General features: G+C 47.3%; 1 protein-coding gene across 4 annotated transcripts in view; it reads right to left on the bottom strand.

Moving 5' to 3' along the window:
- LOC137333816 (CKLF-like MARVEL transmembrane domain-containing protein 3) overlaps positions 1–19,568 on the bottom strand; it is a 28,919-nt gene extending 9,351 nt beyond the window's left edge. The window contains exons 1-3 of one of the 4 annotated variants that reach the window (XM_067998173.1): positions 19,179–19,568; positions 17,978–18,133; positions 17,097–17,192 (exon numbers count right to left, since the gene is read on the bottom strand). In XM_067998173.1, coding sequence (XP_067854274.1) covers positions 17,097–17,192; positions 17,978–18,133; positions 19,179–19,247 — 321 coding nt within the window. In that variant the 5' untranslated portion in view covers positions 19,248–19,568. Of the gene's footprint in view, positions 1–6,442; positions 6,575–7,129; positions 7,300–17,096; positions 17,193–17,977; positions 18,134–19,178 lie in introns of those variants that run through there. The other 3 variants (XM_067998177.1, XM_067998175.1, XM_067998176.1) reach the window with 3 other exon arrangements.

Here is a 19,568-nt window from a genome sequence, read left to right as displayed (position 1 = left end):
CCAACCCGCCCCCCCCCCTCCACACCCCAGCCTGGGCCTGATTCTTTATAGAATCATACAGTGCAGAAGGAGGCCATTCGGCCCATTGGGCCTGTGCCGGCTCTTTGAAAGAGCTATCCAATTGGTCCCATTCTCCCTGCTCTTTCCCCATAGCCCTGCAATTTTTTTTCCTTTTCAAGTATTTATCCAATCCCCTTTTGAAAGTTATTATTGAATCTGCTTCCACCGCCCTTTCAGGCAGCACATTCCAGATCATCATAACTCACCGTGTAAAAAAAATTCTCCTCATCTCCCCCTCTGGTTCTTTTGCCAATTATCTTCAATCTGTGTCCTCTGGTTACCGACCCTTCTGCCGGTGGAAACAGTTTCTCCTTATTTATTCTATCAAAACTGCTCATGATTTTGAACACCTCTATCAAATCTCCCCTTAACCTTCTCTGCTCCAAGGAGAACAACCCCAGCTTCTCCAGTCTCTCCACGTAACTGAAGTCCCTCATCCCTGGTACCATTCTAGTAAATCTCCTCTGCACCCTCTCCAAGGCCTTGACATCCTTCCTAATTGGACACAATACTCCAGCTGAGGCCTAACCAGTGTTTTATAAAGATTTAGCATAACTTCCTTGCTTTTGTACCCTATGCCTTTATTAATGAAGCCCAGGATCTCATATGCTTTTTAACAGCCTTCTCAACTTGTTCTGCCTCCTTCAAAGATTTGTGTACGTACACCCCCAGGTCCCTCTGTTCATGCACCCCCTTTAAAATTGTACTGTTAATCTATGCCAAGATAGCCCAGGGGTATCTATGCAGACATGTCCAACCAAAAGATTCAAAGACATGAGTACATTTGATCGTTGTCAGATGGACTGTTCAACCATCCAGGACACTGATTGACCCACGAGCCATAAAACAATCAATATATTAAGCTCCCTATCGTTCATTGAGAAATTAGCTGTAGAATCAGTCGTGTAAATATCGATGGCCCACGAAAGCTGCACAGACAACGTGTTTGATTCTAGAGGTAATGTGGTTGATTTTTAATTGCCCTCTGAAATGGCCTAGCAAGCCACTCAGTTGTAAAATCTCGCTACGAAAAGTCATAATAAGAATAAAACCGGACGGACCACTGGGCACCGGACACGACAAAGGCAAAACACCAAGCCCAGTCGACCCTGAAAAGTCCTCCTCACTAACATCTGGGGACTTGTGCCAAAATTGGGAGAGCTGTCCCACAGACAGCCTGACATAGCCATACTCACAGAATCATACCTTTCAGCCAACGTCCCAGACTCTTCCATTACCATCCCTGGGTATGTCCTGTCCCACCGGCAGGACAGACCCACCAGAGGTGGCGGTACAGTGATATACAGTCAGGAGGGAGTGGCCCTGGGAGTCCTCAACATTGACTCTGGATCCCATGAAATCTCATGGCATCTGGTCAAACATGGGCAAGGAAACCTCCTGCTGATTACCACCTACCGTCCTCCCTCAGCTGATGAATCAGTCCTCCTCCATGTTGAACACCACTTGGAGGAAGCACTGAGGGTAGCAAGGGCACAGAATGTACTCTGGGTGGGGGACTTCAATGTCCATCACCAAGAGTGGCTCGGTAGCACCACTACTGACCGAGCTGGCCGAGTCTTGAAGCTGCTAGACTGGGCCTGCGGCAGGTGGTGAGTGAACCAACACGAGGGAAAAACTTACTTGACCTCGTCCTCACCAATCTACCTGTCGCAGATGCATCTGTCCATGACAGTATTGGTAGGAGTGACCACCGCACAGTCCTCGTGGAGACGAAGTCCCATCTTCGCACTGAGGATACCATCCAACGTGTTGTGTGGCACTACCACCGTGCTAAATGGGATAGATTCAGAACAGATCTAGCAGCTCAAAACTGGGCATCCATGAGGCACTGTGGGCCATCAGCAGCAACAGAATTGTATTCCAGCACAATCTGTAACCTCATGGCCCGGCATATTCCTCACTCTACCATTACCAACATGCCAGGGGATCAACCCTGGTTCAATGAGGAGTGTAGAAGAGCATGCCAGGAGCAGCACCAGGCGTACCTAAAAATGAGGTGCCAACCTGGTGAAGTTACAACTCAGGACGACATGCATGCTAAACAGCGGAAGCAACATGCTATAGACAGAGCTACGTGATTCCACAACCAACGGATCAAATCAAAGCTCTGCAGTCCTGCCACATCCAGTTGTGAATGGTGGACAATTAAACAACTAACGGGAGGAGGAGGCTCTGTAAACATCCCCATCCTCAATGATGGCAGAGTCCAGCACGTGAGTGCAAAAGACAAGGCTGAAGCGTTTGCAACCATCTTCAGCCAGAAGTGCCGAGTGGATGATCCATCTCAGCCTCCTCCCGATATCCCCACCATCACAGAAGCCAGTCTTCAGCCAATTCGATTCACTCCACGTGATATCAAGAAACGGCTGAGTGCACTGGATACAGCAAAGACTATGGGCCCCGACAACATCCCGGCTGTAGTGCTGAAGAGTTATGCTCCAGAACTAGCCGCGCCTCAAGCCAAACTGTTCCAGTACAGCTACAACACTGGCATCTACCCGACAATGTGGAAAATTGCCCAGGTATGTCTTGACCACAAAAAGCAGGACAAATCCAATCCGGCCAATTACCACCCCATCAGTCTACTCTCAATCATCAGCAAAGTGATGGAAGGTGTCGTCGACAGTGCTATCAAGCAGCACTTACTCACCAATAACCTGCTCACCGATGCTCAGTTTCGGTTCCGCCAGGACCACTCGGCTCCAGACCTCATTACAGCCTTGGTCCAAACATGGACAAAAGAGCTGAATTCCAGAGGTGAGGTGAGAGTGACTGCCCTTGACATCATGGCAGCATTTGACCGAGTGTCAATGGGAATCAGGGGGAAAACTCTCCAGTGGCTGGAGTCATGCCTAGCACAAAGGAAGATGGTAGTGGTTGTTGGAGGCCAATCATCTCAGCCCCAGGACATTGCTGCAGGAGTTCCTCAGGGCAGTGTCCTCGGCCCAACCATCTTCAGCTGCTTCATCAATGACCTTCCCTCCATCATAAGGTCAGAAATGTGGATGTTCACTGATGACTGCACAGTGTTCAGTTCCATTCGCAACCCCTCAGATAATGAAGCAGTCCGAACCCACATGCAGCAAGACCTGGACAACATCCAGGCTTGGGCTCATAAGTGGCAAGTAACATTCGTGCCAGACAAGTGCCAGGCAATGACCATCTCCAACAAGAGAGAGTCCAAACACCTCCCCTTGACATTCAACAGCATTACCATCGCCAAATCCCCCACCATCAACATCCTGGGGGTCACCATTGACCAGAAACTTAACTGGACCAGCCATATAAATACTGTGGCTACAAGAGCAGGTCAGAGGCTGGGTATTCTGCGGCGAGTGACTCACCTCCTGACTCCCCAAAGCCTTTCCACCATCTACAAGGCACAAGTCAGGAGTGTGATGGAATACTCTCCACTTGCCTGGATGAGTGCAGCTCCAACAACACTCAAGAAGCTCGACACCATCCAGGGCAAAGCAGCCCGCTTGATTGGCACCCCATCCACCACCCTAAACATTCACTCCCTTCACCACCGGTGCACAGTGGCTGCAGTGTGTACCATCCACAGGAAGCACTGCAGCAACTCGCCAAGGCTTCTTCGACAGCACCTCCCAAACCCGCGACCTCTACCACCTAGAAGGACAAGGGCAGCAGGTGCATGGGAACAACACCACCTGCACGTTCCCCTCCAAGTCACACACCATCCCGACTTGGAAATATATCGCCGTTCCTTCATCGTCGCTGGGTCAAAATCCTGGAACTCCCTTCCTAACAGCACTGTGGGAGAACCTTCACCACACGGACTGCAGCGGTTCAAGAAGACGGCTCACCACCACCTTCTCAAGGGCAATTAGCGATGGGCAATAAATGCCGGCCTCGCCAGCGACGCCCACATCCCATGAACGAATAAAAAAAAAATTGAAATAACAACAACAACTTGCATTTATATAGCGCCTTTAATACAGTGAAAACGTCCCAAAGCGCTTCACAGGAGCATAATCAAAATTAGACACCGAGAAACATAAAAGATATTAGGACAGGTGACCAAAAGCTTGGTCAAAGAGGTAGGTTTTAAGGAGCGTCTTAAAGGAGGAGAGAGAGTTGGAGAGGTTTAGGGAGGGAATTCCAGAGCTTAGGACCTAAGCAGCTTAAAGGCACGGCCACCAATGGTGGGGTGAAGGAAATCAGAGAAATAACTAAGTATTCTCAGAGTGTCCTTTAAACACCCCTCTGGACTTTTATTAGTAAACGTTAATTCAAATTAATTATTTAAGGCAGAGAAAAAGATACATTTTTGTCACCGTGACATTATCTGCAGTCGTGAATCAGTTTTCTACTGCTGATACCTAATCTCACCTCCCTGCTCTTGACGGTCACTGTACTGTCCCGCTGCCTCCCCCATTCTGTCTGCCCCTTACTTCCCGTTCCCGACCTCACTCAGCCTCTGCTCCCTCTTACTCTCTCGGAGAAAGCACGGGTGGAGAAGATCGGAGGCGTTTTGCTCGAGGCCCTGCCAGACATTCCTTGCTGTAGCCGCTGACCCCATCCCCAACTTCCTGGATTCTGCAAGCGGTCAACCCCGGTGGTGTCACACTCGACCCTGGGCTGGACCACAGACCCCACATTCAGTCCATCGCCAAAACTGCATCGTAATCTTCTTCACCCCTCCCCCTGTGGCTGCGGTCGGCAGAGAAAGAAAGAACTTGTATTTATACAGCGGCTTTCATAATTTCAGGACGTCTCAAAATTACAGCCAATTAAGTACGTTTTGAACTGTAGCCACTGTTGTAATGTTGGAAACGTGGCAGCCAATGTGCGCACAGCAAGATCCCACAAACAGCAATGAGATCGTGATCAGATAATCTGTTTTTAAGTGATGTTGATTGAGGGATAAATATTGGCCCAGAACTCCCCTGCTCTTCTTTGAAATAGTCGCCATGGGATCTTTTACGTGCACCCGAGAGGGCAGACGGGGCCTCAGTTTAAAATCTCATCCAAAAGACGGCACCTCCGACAGTGCGGCACTCTCTCGGTACTGCACGGGGAGTGTCGGCCCTAAATTATGTGCTCAAGTCTCTGGAGTGGGACTCTGAACCCGTGACCTTCTGACCCAGGGGCGGGAGTGTTACCCACAGCGCAACGGCCGACACATAAGGACAAGTGCAGAGAAGTAATGCCAACGAGCTGACACCAATGACCTTGAGGGTAGGGGGTCTCCTACACTCAAGTTGGCAAAAGCACCACGCGGTCTAATACCGGTCCACGCAGACCTAGCAGCTCCCTGACTCGATCACTGGTCTTACGTAGAATTACATCAAGTCTACAACAGAGAAACAGGCCATTCAGCCCAACTGCTCTATGCTGGCGTAGATGCTCCACACGAGCCTCCTCCCACCCCTCTTCATCTCACCCTTCTATTCCTTTCTCCCTCGTGTGTTTATCGAGCTTCCCCTTAAATGTATCTACACTATTCGCCTCAACTACTCCTTGTGGGAGCGAGTTCCACATTCTCACCACTCTCTGGGTAAAGAAGTTTCTCCTGAATTCCCTATTGGATTTATTCGTGACTATCTTATATTTATGACCTCTAGTTTTGGTCTCCCCACAAGTGGAAACATTTTCTCTACGTCTACCCTATCAAACCCTTTCATAATTTTAAAGACCTCTATCAGGTCACCCCTCAGTCTTCTCCTTTCTAGAGAAAAGAGCCCCAGCCTGTTCAATTTTTCCTGGTAAGTATATCCTTTCAGTTCTGGTATCATCCTTGTGAATATTTTTTGCACCGTCTCCCAGTGCCTCTATATCCTTTTTATAATACGGAGTCCAGAACGGTTCACAGCGCTCAGAGTGTGGTCTAACTAAGGTCCCATACCACTTTAATATAACTTCTCTGCTTTAAATGGTCTGTGCTGAGTTAGTTGCTCTGAACTGGGGCATGGTTAAGGAGGGGGCGGGTGCCACAATTGTCCCTAGTTCCCCGGCTGAGGGAAGGGGAACAATCAGTGAGAGTTTCTGCCCAGTGAAGCCCTTGCTGGGGCACCGAGTGCTTGCGATGCCCTCCATGGTCCAACAGCCCGACAAGAAGGTCACGGTCTACACCTGTACCTGCGACACCACCACCATGAGATGCCAACAAGATTTCCTCTTCTCAATATGATTTCCCCGATTGCCATCAACTCAAATTCAGCACTCTCTCTGGCCAAAATAAACAGGAAGTCCACTCCCAGAGAAACAGTGCCTGCCTATTATTTTACACACACAGTAAGTGAGAATTCAGTGTTCAGGCAGGAGCTGGTCCAGGGATAATGGGGCGGTGAGGGTGAAAGAAGAATGCAGATTTTAGTGACTGCAGACACACACTCACCACTTCGGCCGCCAGCAGCAATCCTTTCCGAGAAGTTAAGAAACTTTTGTCCGGGATCAGGGCACTGAGTCCCGGCGAAGAGGAGGGAGCAGGGTCCGGCGATTCGCTGTCTCCCATCACGGCGGAGGCTCTGGATAGACCAGGGGGAGGGGGAGGGAGGAGGGGGAGCAAAGAAAAATTAAAATTTGGGGATTTCTCTTTTGGGGAAATTGAAGCTTTTTTTTTAAAAGGGTTTTTTTTTTAGCGGGAAGCGGAAATCCTGGGTTTACGGAAACTCGGGCTCCTCCAATCTGAAGACTTTGAGAAAATGGGACGATCAGAGAAAGAGGGAAAGAGTCAGTCTCACAGACAGGAAATTTAAAAAAAACTAACGGTGTGAGATCAATTTCATCACAACTTTGTCAAAGTTCAAAGAATTGCCTTGAAACTTTGCAAAAAAAAACTAAAAAAGAACTTTGCAAAAAAACTGAAAACTTGAAAACTGCAAAAAACTTTATAAATAAACTGCAACAAAGCTTTATTAAAAACTTTGCAAAAAAAAAAACTTTGTAAATGACTGCAAAATTTGTAAATGACTTTGCAAAGTTTAAATTAAACTGCAAAGAAACGAATGCAAAATGATATTTTCAAAACTGCATTGTGTTTCATGCAGTTTTTAAAAAATTATTGCAGCTCCTTCCACTCTACCTCCTAAAACAGATTCATGTCCAGTTGCAGACTTTAAATCCTCCACTCAGTCTCCTCCGTCGGTTTGGTAACTTTTGGGGACTATTAGACAGTTTAGTACCCCATCCCGCCCAGTCAGCACTGAAATATCCGCCCAGAGGTTGCAAGGCTCCAATAAAGAGCTCATTGCATCGTTCACCGAGCCTGTTAGAGTTTTATTTCCTGTGACAATCTCGTGCTTTAACACCATTATCATAACAGATGCTGCAAACCAGCAGCCAGTTATTTGCTTTACGCCAGTTGCACTGGTGTCACAATCCATGGCATCGAGCCAAATCTTTCCAGCTTCCACATTGGTGCCAAACTTGGTTTCTATAAGGCTCCCCAAGTACAGAAAGAGTCTCAAAAGAAAGAACTTGCATTTACATAGCGCCTTGCATGAGCTCGGCACGAGGGGATCTTTTTACATCCACCTGAGAGGGCAGACGGGGCCTCGGTTTAACGTCTCATCCGAAAGACGGCACCTCCGACAGTGCAGCACTCCCTCAGCACTGCACTGGGAGTGTTGGCCGACATTATGCGCTCAAGTCTCTGGAATGGGACTCGAAGCCACAAATTTATGACTCAGAAGCGAGCCTGCTCATGGAGGGAAAAAAAAGCACAGGTCAGCGATCAAGAGGGAAACTGGAGAGGGCTGGGGAAGTGAATAAACCGCCCCCCCCCACCGAACCCCTCGATTAGATTCCAGCCTGTAACTCACTCCCGGGTATCTGTTATTCTATATATAAACCACCCGATCCCCTCGATTAGATTCCAGCCTGTAATTCACTCCCGGGTATCTGTTATTCTATATATAAACCACCGAACCCCTCGATTAGATTCCAGTCTGTAACTCACTCCCAGGTATCTGTTATTCTATATATAAACCCCCCGAACCCCTCGATTAGATTCCAGCCTGTAACTCTCTCCCGGGTATCTGTTATTCTATATATAAACCCCCCGAACCTCTCGATTAGATTCCAGCCTGCAACTCATTCCCGGGTATCTGTTATTCTATATATAAACCCCCTGAACCCCTCGATTAGATTCCAGCCTGTAACTCTCTCCCGGGTATCTGTTATTCTATATATAAACCCCCCGAACCTCTCGATTAGATTCCAGCCTGTAACTCACTCCTGGGTATCTGTTATTCGATATACAAACCCCCCGAACCCCTCGATTAGATTCCAGCCTGTAACTCACTCCCGGGTATCTGTTATTCTATATATAAACCCCCCGAACCCCTCGATTAGATTCCAGTCTGTAACTCACTCCCGTGTATCTGTTATTCTATATATAAACCCCCAGAACCCCTTGATTAGATTCCAGCCTGTAACTCACTCCCAGGTATCTGTTATTCTACATATAAACTACACGAACCCCTTGATTAGATTCCAGCCTGTAACTCACTCCCGGGTATCTGTTATTCCCTAAAGGACATTAGTGAACCAGTGGGTTTTTACGACAATCCGACAGTTTCACGGTCACTTTTACTGACACCAGCTTTTTAATTCCGAATTTTTAAAAACTGGATTCAAATTCTCGAACTGCCAGGGTGGGATTTGTATAACCTGACGTGCGATAAGTCAGACAGATGGTCCCTGGGAATAAGGTATATTATAGTAGAGTCATAGAGTTATACAGCACGGATAGAGGCCCTTCGGCCCATCGTGTCCGCGCCAGCCATCAGCCCTGTCTACTCTAATCCCATATTCCAGCATTTGGTCCGTAGCCTTGTATGCTATGGCATTTCAAGTGCTCATCCAAATGCTTCTTGAATGTTGTGAGGGTTCCTGCCTCCACAACCCTTTCAGGCAGTGAGTTCCAGACTCCAACCACCCTCTGGGTGAAAAAGTTCTTTCTCAAATCCCCTCTAAACCTCCCGCCTTTTACCTTGAATCTATGTCCCCTTGTTATAGAACCCTCAACGAAGGGAAAAAGCTCCTTAGTATCCATCCTATCTGTGCCCCTCATAATTTTGTACACCTCAATCATGTCCCCCCTCAGCCTCCTCTGCTCCAAGGAAAACAAACCCAATCTTCCCAGTCTCTCTTCATAGCTGAAGCGCTCCAGCCCTGGTAATGGAAATGTGCAGGAGATATCGCATGTCTGAAACTACTGGTTAAAGACACAGACCCTGAGAAAACCTCCTAAATCGAGGGAGGGGTTTGGAGGGTGGGCGGAGGGAACGGCAGAGTGTTTATTGCAATTTTATTTTTTTGTTTCTTTTCTCTGCAAACAAAGCACTGGGGTTCATTTCTAGAGATTATGTTAAACTTATATAGAACCTTGGCTAGACCACACTTGGAGCACTGTGTACAGTTCTGGACTCCATATCACAAAAAGGATATAGAGGCACTGGAGAAGGTGCAAAAAAGATTTATAAGGATGATACAAGAACTGAGAGTTTATAATTATCAGGAAGGACTGAACAGGCTGGGGATGTTTTCTCCAAAAAAGAGAAGGCTGAGGGGTGAACGAATAGAGGCCTTTAAAATTTGATAGATTTGATAGGGTAAATATTGTGGGTGAGACCAAACCAAGAGGTCATAAATATAAAATAGTCTCTAATAAATCCAATAGGGAATTCAGGAGAAACTTCTTTAACCAGAGAGTGGTGAGAATGTGGAACTCACTACCACAAGGAGTAGTTGAGGCGAATAACAGAGATACATTTAAGGGGAAGCTGGATAATGGAGGATAGGTGAGTTTTTTCTCCTCTCCTCCACTCCTTGCTGGAGTTACAGGCTGGAATCTAATCGAGGGGTTCAGGGGGTTTATATAAAGAGTAACAGATACCCGGGAGTGAGTTACAGGCTAGAATCTAATCGAGGGGTTCAGGGGGTTTATATATAGAATAACAGATACCCGGGAGTGAGTTACAGGCTAGAATCTAATCGAGGGGTTCAGGGGGTTTATATATAGAATAACAGATACCCGGGAGTGAGTTACAGGCTGGAATCTAATCGAGGGGTTCAGGGGGTTTATATATAGAATAACAGATACCCGGGAGTGAGTTACAGGCTAGAATCTAATCGAGGGGTTCGGGGGGGTTTATATATAGAATAACAGATACCCGGGAGTGAGTTACAGGCTGGAATCTAATCGAGGGGTTCAGGGGGTTTATATATAGAATAACAGATACCCGGGAGTGAGTTACAGGCTAGAATCTAATCGAGGGGTTCGGGGGGTTTATATAAAGAGTAACAGATACCCGGGAGTGAGTTACAGGCTGGAATCTAATCGAGGGGTTCGGGGGGGTTTATATATAGAATAACAGATACCCGGGAGTGAGTTACAGGCTAGAATCTAATCGAGGGGTTCGGGGGGGTTTATATATAGAATAACAGATACCCGGGAGTGAGTTACAGGCTAGAATCTAATCGAGGGGTTCGGGGGGTTTATATATAGAATAACAGATACCCGGGAGTGAGTTACAGGCTGGAATCTAATCGAGGGGTTCGGGGGGTTTATATATAGAATAACAGATACCCGGGAGTGAGTTACAGACTGGAATCTAATCGAGGGGTTCGGGGGTTTATATATAGAATAACAGATACCCGGGAGTGAGTTACAGGCTGGAATCTAATCGAGGGGTTCGGGGGGTTTATATATAGAATAACAGATAGCCGGGAGTGAGTTACAGACTGGAATCTAATCGAGGGGTTCGGGGGGGTTTATATATAGAATAACAGATACCCGGGAGTGAGTTACAGGCTAGAATCTAATCGAGGGGTTCGGGGGGTTTATATATAGAATAACAGATACCCGGGAGTGAGTTACAGGCTAGAATCTAATCGAGGGGTTCGGGGGGTTTATATATAGAATAACAGATACCCGGGAGTGAGTTACAGGCTAGAATCTAATCGAGGGGTTCGGGGGGTTTATATAAAGAGTAACAGATACCCGGGAGTGAGTTACAGGCTGGAATCTAATCGAGGGGTTCGGGTGGGTTTATATATAGAATAACAGATACCCGGGAGTGAGTTACAGGCTGGAATCTAATCGAGGGGTTCGGGTGGGTTTATATATAGAATAACAGATACCCGGGAGTGAGTTACAGGCTGGAATCTAATCGAGGGGATCGGGTGGTTTATATATAGAATAACAGATACCCGGGAGTGAGTTACAGGCTGGAATCTAATCGAGGGGTTCGGGTGGGTTTATATATAGAATAACAGATACCCGGGAGTGAGTTACAGGCTAGAATCTAATCGAGGGGTTCGGGTGGGTTTATATATAGAATAACAGATACCCGGGAGTGAGTTACAGGCTGGAATCTAATCGAGGGGTTCGGGGGGTTTATATAGAGAATAACAGATACCCGGGAGTGAGCTACAGACTGGAATCTAATCGAGGGGTTCGGGGGGTTTATATATAGAATAACAGCTACCCGGGAGTGAGTTACAGGCTGGAATCTAATCGAGGGGTTCAGGGGGTAACAGTTTTATGGTTGAATAGCCCTCTGACACTCACTATCCGGGTTTACACATCACTATTGACAAGTTGGGTGCAGAGAGGAGATGGGGAAAGAGGCTGTTATTTACCGTGACACTGTCCCGCATCCTACTGGAGAGGAATGGGGCAAATTGGGGTCGAATGCTTTCAGGGAGCGAGAATTCACTCGGAAATAGTGGGGGAGCAACATGGACTGAATGGGGAGTTGATAAAAAATGTTTGAGTGGTGAACAGTTGGCGTTTAGCTGCAGGAATCCTTGTCGGGCCCACTTCGTATATTGGTGTTAGTAGAAAAAAAGTTGATAAGTCATTGTGCAAGCCCGGAAGCTGCGGCCTCTTAATGCAGCGTCTGTTTTGAGCAAGTATCTGAATGAATGATCACTGTTCCTCTTTGTAGTTCCCCTGAAACAGTCACTGACCGCACAGGCCCCTGTGGATGTTAAAGCTCAGAGGCTCAAGGCAGCTTCTTCGGGAGCAGAGGAATTGTTTCCTGCAAAGATCAGCACTGGATTGAGATGAAACCCAACCTAGTCCAGGGCCACGGGCAGAAAAACTTGGAATTGTACACAATCCTTTCAATTCTTGCCCCTCCCCCCAACTCGCAAAATACCGCCCCGCTCCCCTTTTTTGAATTTTTACATTAGAAACGAAGGAGTGTTAACACTTTTAAATACTTCACAGCTGCGGCTCAGAGGTTGCTCTCTTGCCTCTGAATCAGAATGTCAGGGGTTCGAGTCCCAACTCCAGAGACTCAAGCCTGTAATCCAGGCTGACGCTCCCAGTGCCAGTACTGAGGGAGTGCTGCACTGTCGGTGGTGTCGTCTTTCGGATGAGATGTTAAACCGAGGCCCTCTCAGGTGGACATAAAAGATCCCATGGCAACATTTCGAAGAAGAGCAGGGGGGTTCTCCCCGGTGTCCTGGGTCAAAACTTATCCCTCAATCAACATCACTAAAACAGATTATCTTGTCATTATCACGTTGCTGTTTGTGGGATCTTGCTGTGCGCAAATTAGCTGCTGCGTTTCCTTATATTACAACAATGACTACACTTCAAAAGTACTTCATTGGCTGCGAAGCACTTTGGGACGTCCTGCAGTTGTGAAAGGCACTGTATAATTACAAGTCCTTGCCTTCTACAAACAAAGAAGACACAAAAAGCCTTTGTTTTGGAGATTTTTTTTTAATTAAAAGGAATGACATGTTGACTTCCAGAACATTCCGTGACACGTAAGAAAATCAGTGGAAGTCGAGTGGTGATTGCAGTTTTCCCAGTAGGAGCAATAGTTAACAAATATATAAATTACAGCACTCACAACGTGAGCATCTTAAGAGGCCCGCACTCTGGGTATGCAGACTGTCCCCTTTACCCAGCCATTCAAGTAGTCACGCCTGCCAGCACCTGTGGGCTAAGAATTCCCCTCGCTCACTGTGCGAGGCAACATCGTGACTGTGTTTCCGAGGGTTTCCTCCGCTCAATATCTCTGGCAAAATCATAAAGATGAACACAAACACTTTAAAGTGGGCGGACGTGGAGGAGATGTGTCCACTTGAGGGGGGAGTCCAAAATTAGGGGCCATAAATATAAGATATTGACTAATAAATCCAATAAGGAATTCAGGAGGAACTACTTTACACAGAGAGTGGTGAGAATGTGGAACTCACTACCACGTGGAATGGTTGAGGCGAATAGCATCGATGCCTTTAAGGGGGGGAAGCTAGTTAAACACGAGAGGGAGAAAGGAAAAGAAGGATATGCTGATAGGGTGAGATAAAGTGGGGTGGGAGGAGGCTCGTGTGGAGCAGAAACACTGGCACAGACCTGATGGACCGAATGGCCTGTTTCTATGCTGTACGTTTCGATGTAATTCTATGTAAAGACCAGTTATGTTACACTGACAAAGCTCAGTTGGAGGTTTCTCCTCTGGATTGAGGCAGGCCGCAGTAGAAGGCAAAAATCCCTTCTTTGCCAAAATCAGCACCGTGGTCTCCCGCCACCTTGGATTCTTGTTGGCCCGTGGGGTGGGTGGCTACGAGCGAGCGGCCCGGGTCGTCCCAGGAATGCAAGGAGACGATCCGAGAGGGACATAGCCGAAGCTGTGAATCCATCGGGAGATGGACCAGACTGACAAATCAGCAGCTGACATAGGTCATGGAGACCGGGCCACCTGGCTCGTCGCCATTATCTGCTAGAAGCCTTGGGCTGGTTCAACGTAATGAGGCTCGACATTACATAAGCGTCTGCAGCGTAAAGGGCAGCCGCCATGAACCCGAAGACCTGGAGATTAGACAGAAAGCAGTTAGTATCCACAGGGAAATGGGACCTTAGTTACGCTCGACTCTCATTCAGAACGCTTGAAAGATATCGTCTTATTTCATTAGAACAACGCAAATCAAGGGGGCAATATGATAGAAATGTTTAAAATTACGAAAGGAAGGGACGGGGTAGATAGAAGCAGATTTGTAGTTGAGGGGACCATAGATACAAGATTAAATGTAAGAGAATTAGAACAGAGGGCAGGAGAAACTTCTTCACACAGAGAGTTGTGAGGCTGTGGGATTCACTGCCAGGGTTAGTGGTTGAGGCAGAAACTATGTCGACATTCAAGAATAGATTGGACAGGAGGGTGAAGGAAAAAGGGGTTGAATGGATGTGGGAACAGAGGAGGGTAAATGTGACTGGGCGATTTGCTCAGGCGGGGGGTAAACGCAGACACGGACTGGTTGAGCCGAATGGCCCCGTATCCGTGCTGTAACTTCTATAGCTCCCTTGCTGGCTCCGTGGGTTAATGCTCTGATCGACCGATCGCTGCTTTGCTGAGTCACACAGTCCAGGGTGGTTCCTGATTCGGTCGGCCTGCTGATCTTTAGCGCCGTTGGGAGGTTCCTGCAACGGTTGAATGTCAGAGCTGACGCTCTGAGTGGTCGACACGCACGTCTATCAGCGCGTGCCCTCTAACGGATCAGGTTAACTCGCAATCGTCGGCTTGTGATGGGGACACCAGCCTCTGAACGGTGTGGAAATGAATGCGGGGTGGGGGGTGGGGGAAGAGAGAGAGAGGGGCTGTGATCACCACCAATAACTCCTGATCGGTGTAAATAGTTCACATGAGGAAACAGTGAGCGTGCGTGTGAACACAGTGGGGTAGATTTTGATTTTGTGCGATAGTGTAAAACGGGTGAGTGTAGAATCGGGGGGGGGGGTTCCCAAATGAACCTCCGCACGAGGCCCCCTCACAGGGCAAACCCTGCCCTGCCCTTGGGTGAGGTAGCAGAGGGTGGATGGTGACTGTGGAACCGATGCCCCAGTGGGAACAAGTGCCTTTCGGGGGGAGGGCAGGAATTGGGAAAGAGAGGGGGAAACCAAAAAAAAAAAAATCACATTCTGGCTTTTTCTGCAACATCACTAATGTGTGACGGGCTCTCTGTGTGATCCAGAGACTACGGAGCGAATATACTCTCCATAACCCCCACTTCCCCCCTTCCCCCCCCCCCCCCCCCGCCCCCCTCCATATATAACACAAGGCGTAACTGGGCTATGAATGGAAGCAGCTGAATTAGAAATTGGCTCCTGATCCGTGAACGCCTCGATTTAAAAATTCTCCTCCTTGTTTTCAATTCCCTCCATGGCCCTCGCCCCCTCCCTATCTCTGTAACCTCCTCCAGTCCTACAACCCTCCGAGATCTCTGCGTTCCTCCAATTCTGGCCTCTTGTGCATCCCCGATTTTAATCACTCCACCATTGGCGGCCGTGCCTTCAGCTGCCTAGGCCCTAAGCTCTGGAATTCCCTCCCTAAACCTCTCCGCCTCTCTACCTCTCTCCCCTCCTTTAAGACGCTCCTTAAAACTTGCCTTTCACCTGTCCTAATATCTCCTTATGTGACTCGGTGTTAAATTTTGTTTGATAATCGCTCCAGTGAAGCGCCTTGGGACGTTTTACTATGTTAAAGGCGCTATATAAATGCAAGTTGATGTTGCTGAAAGGTAGAAGACCAATCACTTGTCCCATCACAACCCCGGGCAGCCCAGCGATCACTCGTCCAGTATCAAGATCAACGCACGTTCTGGGCCCAGTCCCATCAGGCATCGGGCTTACACCAGTTGACATGAGGTCATTTAGGAACATAGGAACAGGAGTAGGCCATTCAGCCCCTCGTGCCTGCTCCGCCATTTGATAAGATCATGGCTGATCTGTGATCTAACTCCATATACCTGCCTTTAGCCCATATCCCTTAATACCTTTGGTTGCCAAAAAGCTATCTATCTCAGATTTAAATTTAGCAATTGAGCTAGTATCAATTGCCGTTTGCAGAAGAGAGTTCCAAACTTCTACAACCCTTTGTATGTAGAAATGTTTTCTAATCTCGTTCCTGAAAGGTCTGGCTCTAATTTTTAGACTGTGCCCCCTACTCCTAGAATCCCCAACCAGCGGAAATAGTTTCTCTCTATCGACCCTATCTGTTCCCCTTAATATCTTATAAACTTCGATCAGATCACCCCTTAACCTTCGAAACTCCAGAGAATACAACCCCAATTTGTGTAATCTCTCCTCGTAACTTAACCCTTGAAGTCCTGGTATCATTCTAGTAAATCTACGCTGCACTCCCTCCAAGGCCAATATGTCCTTCCGCAGGTGCGGTGCCCAGAACTGCTCACAGTACTCCAGGTGCGGTCTAACCAGGGTTTTGTATAGCTGCAGCATAACTTCTGCCCCCTTGTACTCCAGTCCTCTCGATATAAAGGCCAACATTCCATTAGCCTTCTTGATTATTTTCTGCACCTGTTCATGACACTTCAATGATCTGTGTACCTGAACCCCAAAGTCCCTTTGGACATCCACTGTTTTTAACTTTTTACCATTTAGAAAGTACCTTGTTCTATCCTTTTTTGATCCAAAATGGATGACCTCACATTTGTCTACATTGAATTCCATTTGCCACAATTTTGCCCATTCACCTAATCTATCAATATCATTTTGTACTTTTATGTTTTCATCTACACTGCTTACAATGCCACCAATCTTTGAGTCATCGGCAAACTTAGATATGAGACTTTCTATGCCTTCATCTAAGTCGTTAATAAATATTGTGAATAATTGAGGCCCCAAGACAGATCCCTGCGGGACTCCACTAGTCACATTCTGTCGCCTTTCGCTCAGCCAACTTCCTAACCAAGTCCGTACTTTTCCCTCGATTCCATGGGCTTCTATCTTAGCTAACAGTCTCTTATGTGGGACCTTATCAAATGCCTTCTGGAAGTCCATATAAATAACATCCATTGACATTCCCCTGTCCACTACTTTAGTCACCTCTTCAAAAAATTCAATCAGGTTTGTCAGGCACGACCTACCTTTCACAAATCCATGCTGGCTCTATGATTAACTGAAAATTCTCGAGGTGTTCAGTCACCCTATCCTTAAATATAGACTCCAGCATTTTCCCCACAACAGATGTTAGGCTAACTGGTCTATAATTTGACCGTCTGCTACTTACCGACCCTGTTAGGACCCCAGTAGTGACCTTACTGGCCACAGCACAGATACATACAATCAGCAGGAGCACGGAGGCAAACACAGAATTTGCTGCATCCTGGAAAAGATTAAACTTTCAGTTAATAATTCCTTTTTTTATTAAATAAAATAATTCTTCTTTTTTTCAAGGTGAGGGATATCAGTGCTGGAGAATTGAACCATTTCCCTATATCAGGCACCAAGTATCAGCATCCTGCCCTCCCGGGGCAGGTACAGCACGGGTTAGATACAGAGTAAAGCTCCCTCTACACTGTCCCATCAAACACTCCCAGGGCAGGTACAGCACGGGTTAGATACAGAGTAAAGCTCCCTCTACACTGTCCCAGCAAACACTCCCAGGGCAGGTACAGCACGGGTTAGATACAGAGTAAAGCTCCCTCTACACTGTCCTATCAAACACTCCCAGGGCAGGCACAGCACGGGTTAGATACAGAGTAAAGCTGCCTTTACACTGTCCCATCAAACACTCCCAGGACAGGTACAGCACGGGTTAGATACAGAGTAAAGCTCCCTCTACACTGTCCCATCAAACACTCCCAGGGCAGGTACAGCACGGGTTAGATACAGAGTAAAGCTGCCTTTACACTGTCCCATCAAACACTCCCAGGGCAGGTACAGCACGGGTTAGATACAGAGTAAAGCTCCCTCTACACTGTCCCATCAAACACTCCCAGGGCAGGTACAGCACGGGTAAACCACAATGAAGTTCACTGGTCTTATACCTTTCGATGTTCCCAACCCCTATCTCAACATCTCAAAACACTGGTCCTCCTAAGGGCTATACCAATGATTGACCAGGTCCTTCCCAACCCATAATATTAACTTGCAATGGACTGTACTTACCATCAGTGGCCAGAACAATAGTGTTAATTTTGAGTCGAGTTTGAGCAGATACAAAAGGTAGAAGGCCGACGTGATGAGAATCTCCATGAGGGGAACGGCGATGAAAACTCCGGAGGAGGAAGAGGCAAAGGAAACAAAGGTAACAAAAGCTGCAACCTGGAAACAGGCACAAAAGACACACGTTATCCACTCAGTAAAGGGGAAATCAATCTTGTGTTTGTAGAACTCACCAGACCTTTTTTTTCTCTCTCGTTAAATTATCTCCCTTCCCCCGCTCAGCAGATCAACTTCTGCCCTGACTGAGGTCGAAGATCAGGGCTCAAAGCTGGGACCTGCTGCTCAGCACCTTCAGGTGTTTATGATGTGGAGATGCCGGTGATGGACTGGGGTTGACAATTGTAAACAATTTTACAACACCAAGTTATAGTCCAGCAATTTTATTTTAAATTCACAAGCTTTCGGAGATTTTCTCCTTCCTCAGGCAAATGTTTCAAGATCTCCTTGAAGCCTACGCATTTATACATATTGAACAATAATACATGGTGTTTACAGACTGCCCCTGCAACTGCCCGTTGCCAAGGCAATCACCGTGTTCAGACAGAGAGGTGTTACCTGCAGAACCTCCGAATACACATTCAACAAAAAAACAAACAGGGAAAAAAAACAGAGAAAAAAAAACACAGAGAGAGGCAGAAACATCCGGAAGGCAGAGAGAGCCAGCAAATGACCCATTATATTAAAAACAGATAACATTTGTTCGCTGGTGGGGTAACGTGTAGCGTGACATGAACCCAAGATCCCGGTTGAGGCCGTCCTCATGGGTGCGGAACTTGGCTATCAATTTCTGCTCGACGATTTTGCGTTGTCGTGTGTCTCGAAGGCCGCCTTGGAGTACGCTTACCCGAAGGTCGGTGGATGAATGTCCATGACTGCTGAAGTGTTCCCCGACTGGGAGGGAACCCTCCTGTTTGGCGATTGTTGCGCGGTGTCCGTTCATCCGTTGTCGCAGCGTCTGCATGGTCTCAGGTGTTTAAGTGTTGGTGCCCTTTGACCCAGTCCCACTCTCTGTGACCCCTGTTGGGACATTGACCCATCAAGGAGTGGCCCAGCCACACACATTCCCCATGAAGCGAATGCCCCCTCCCCTCCCCTCCCCTCCCTTTAATTGTTGCTTTGTATATAAACTCTCTCTGCTACTTACCAGCTCTGCAATCTTCAGCACACTCCTCTTGGAGTTCAGAAACACGAAGTTCACTTCCATCCCTGGCATTATTTTTTTTTTTGCTTTGCTCAGTGGAAGTTGGTTGTTTCCCGGTCGGAATGTGCAGGGATTTTTTTTTTTGGTTGTTTTCTGTAGGTTCAGGGCTAAGGTACTTCCTGGTGGTTTAAACTTCCTTCATTCCTGCCCTTGGGCTGGGCTGGTTCGATACAGAGTGATGGAGGATGTGGTCCCACAGACAATCTCTCGCTGCATCTGACTAATGTGTGAACGCCCTCGATGCCTGGTTAATAAGCAGAAATGTGTGTAAATATTTTCACCCCTTGAGCGAGTCAAATTTATCACATTTATTTCATCGGGGTGACACAACGG

Source organism: Heptranchias perlo, chromosome 16 (assembly GCF_035084215.1).
Source record: "Heptranchias perlo isolate sHepPer1 chromosome 16, sHepPer1.hap1, whole genome shotgun sequence".
NCBI lineage: Eukaryota > Metazoa > Chordata > Chondrichthyes > Hexanchiformes > Hexanchidae > Heptranchias > Heptranchias perlo.
Note: the sequence above shows the minus strand (reverse complement) of the source record. Positions and strands in the feature narration are given on the sequence as shown.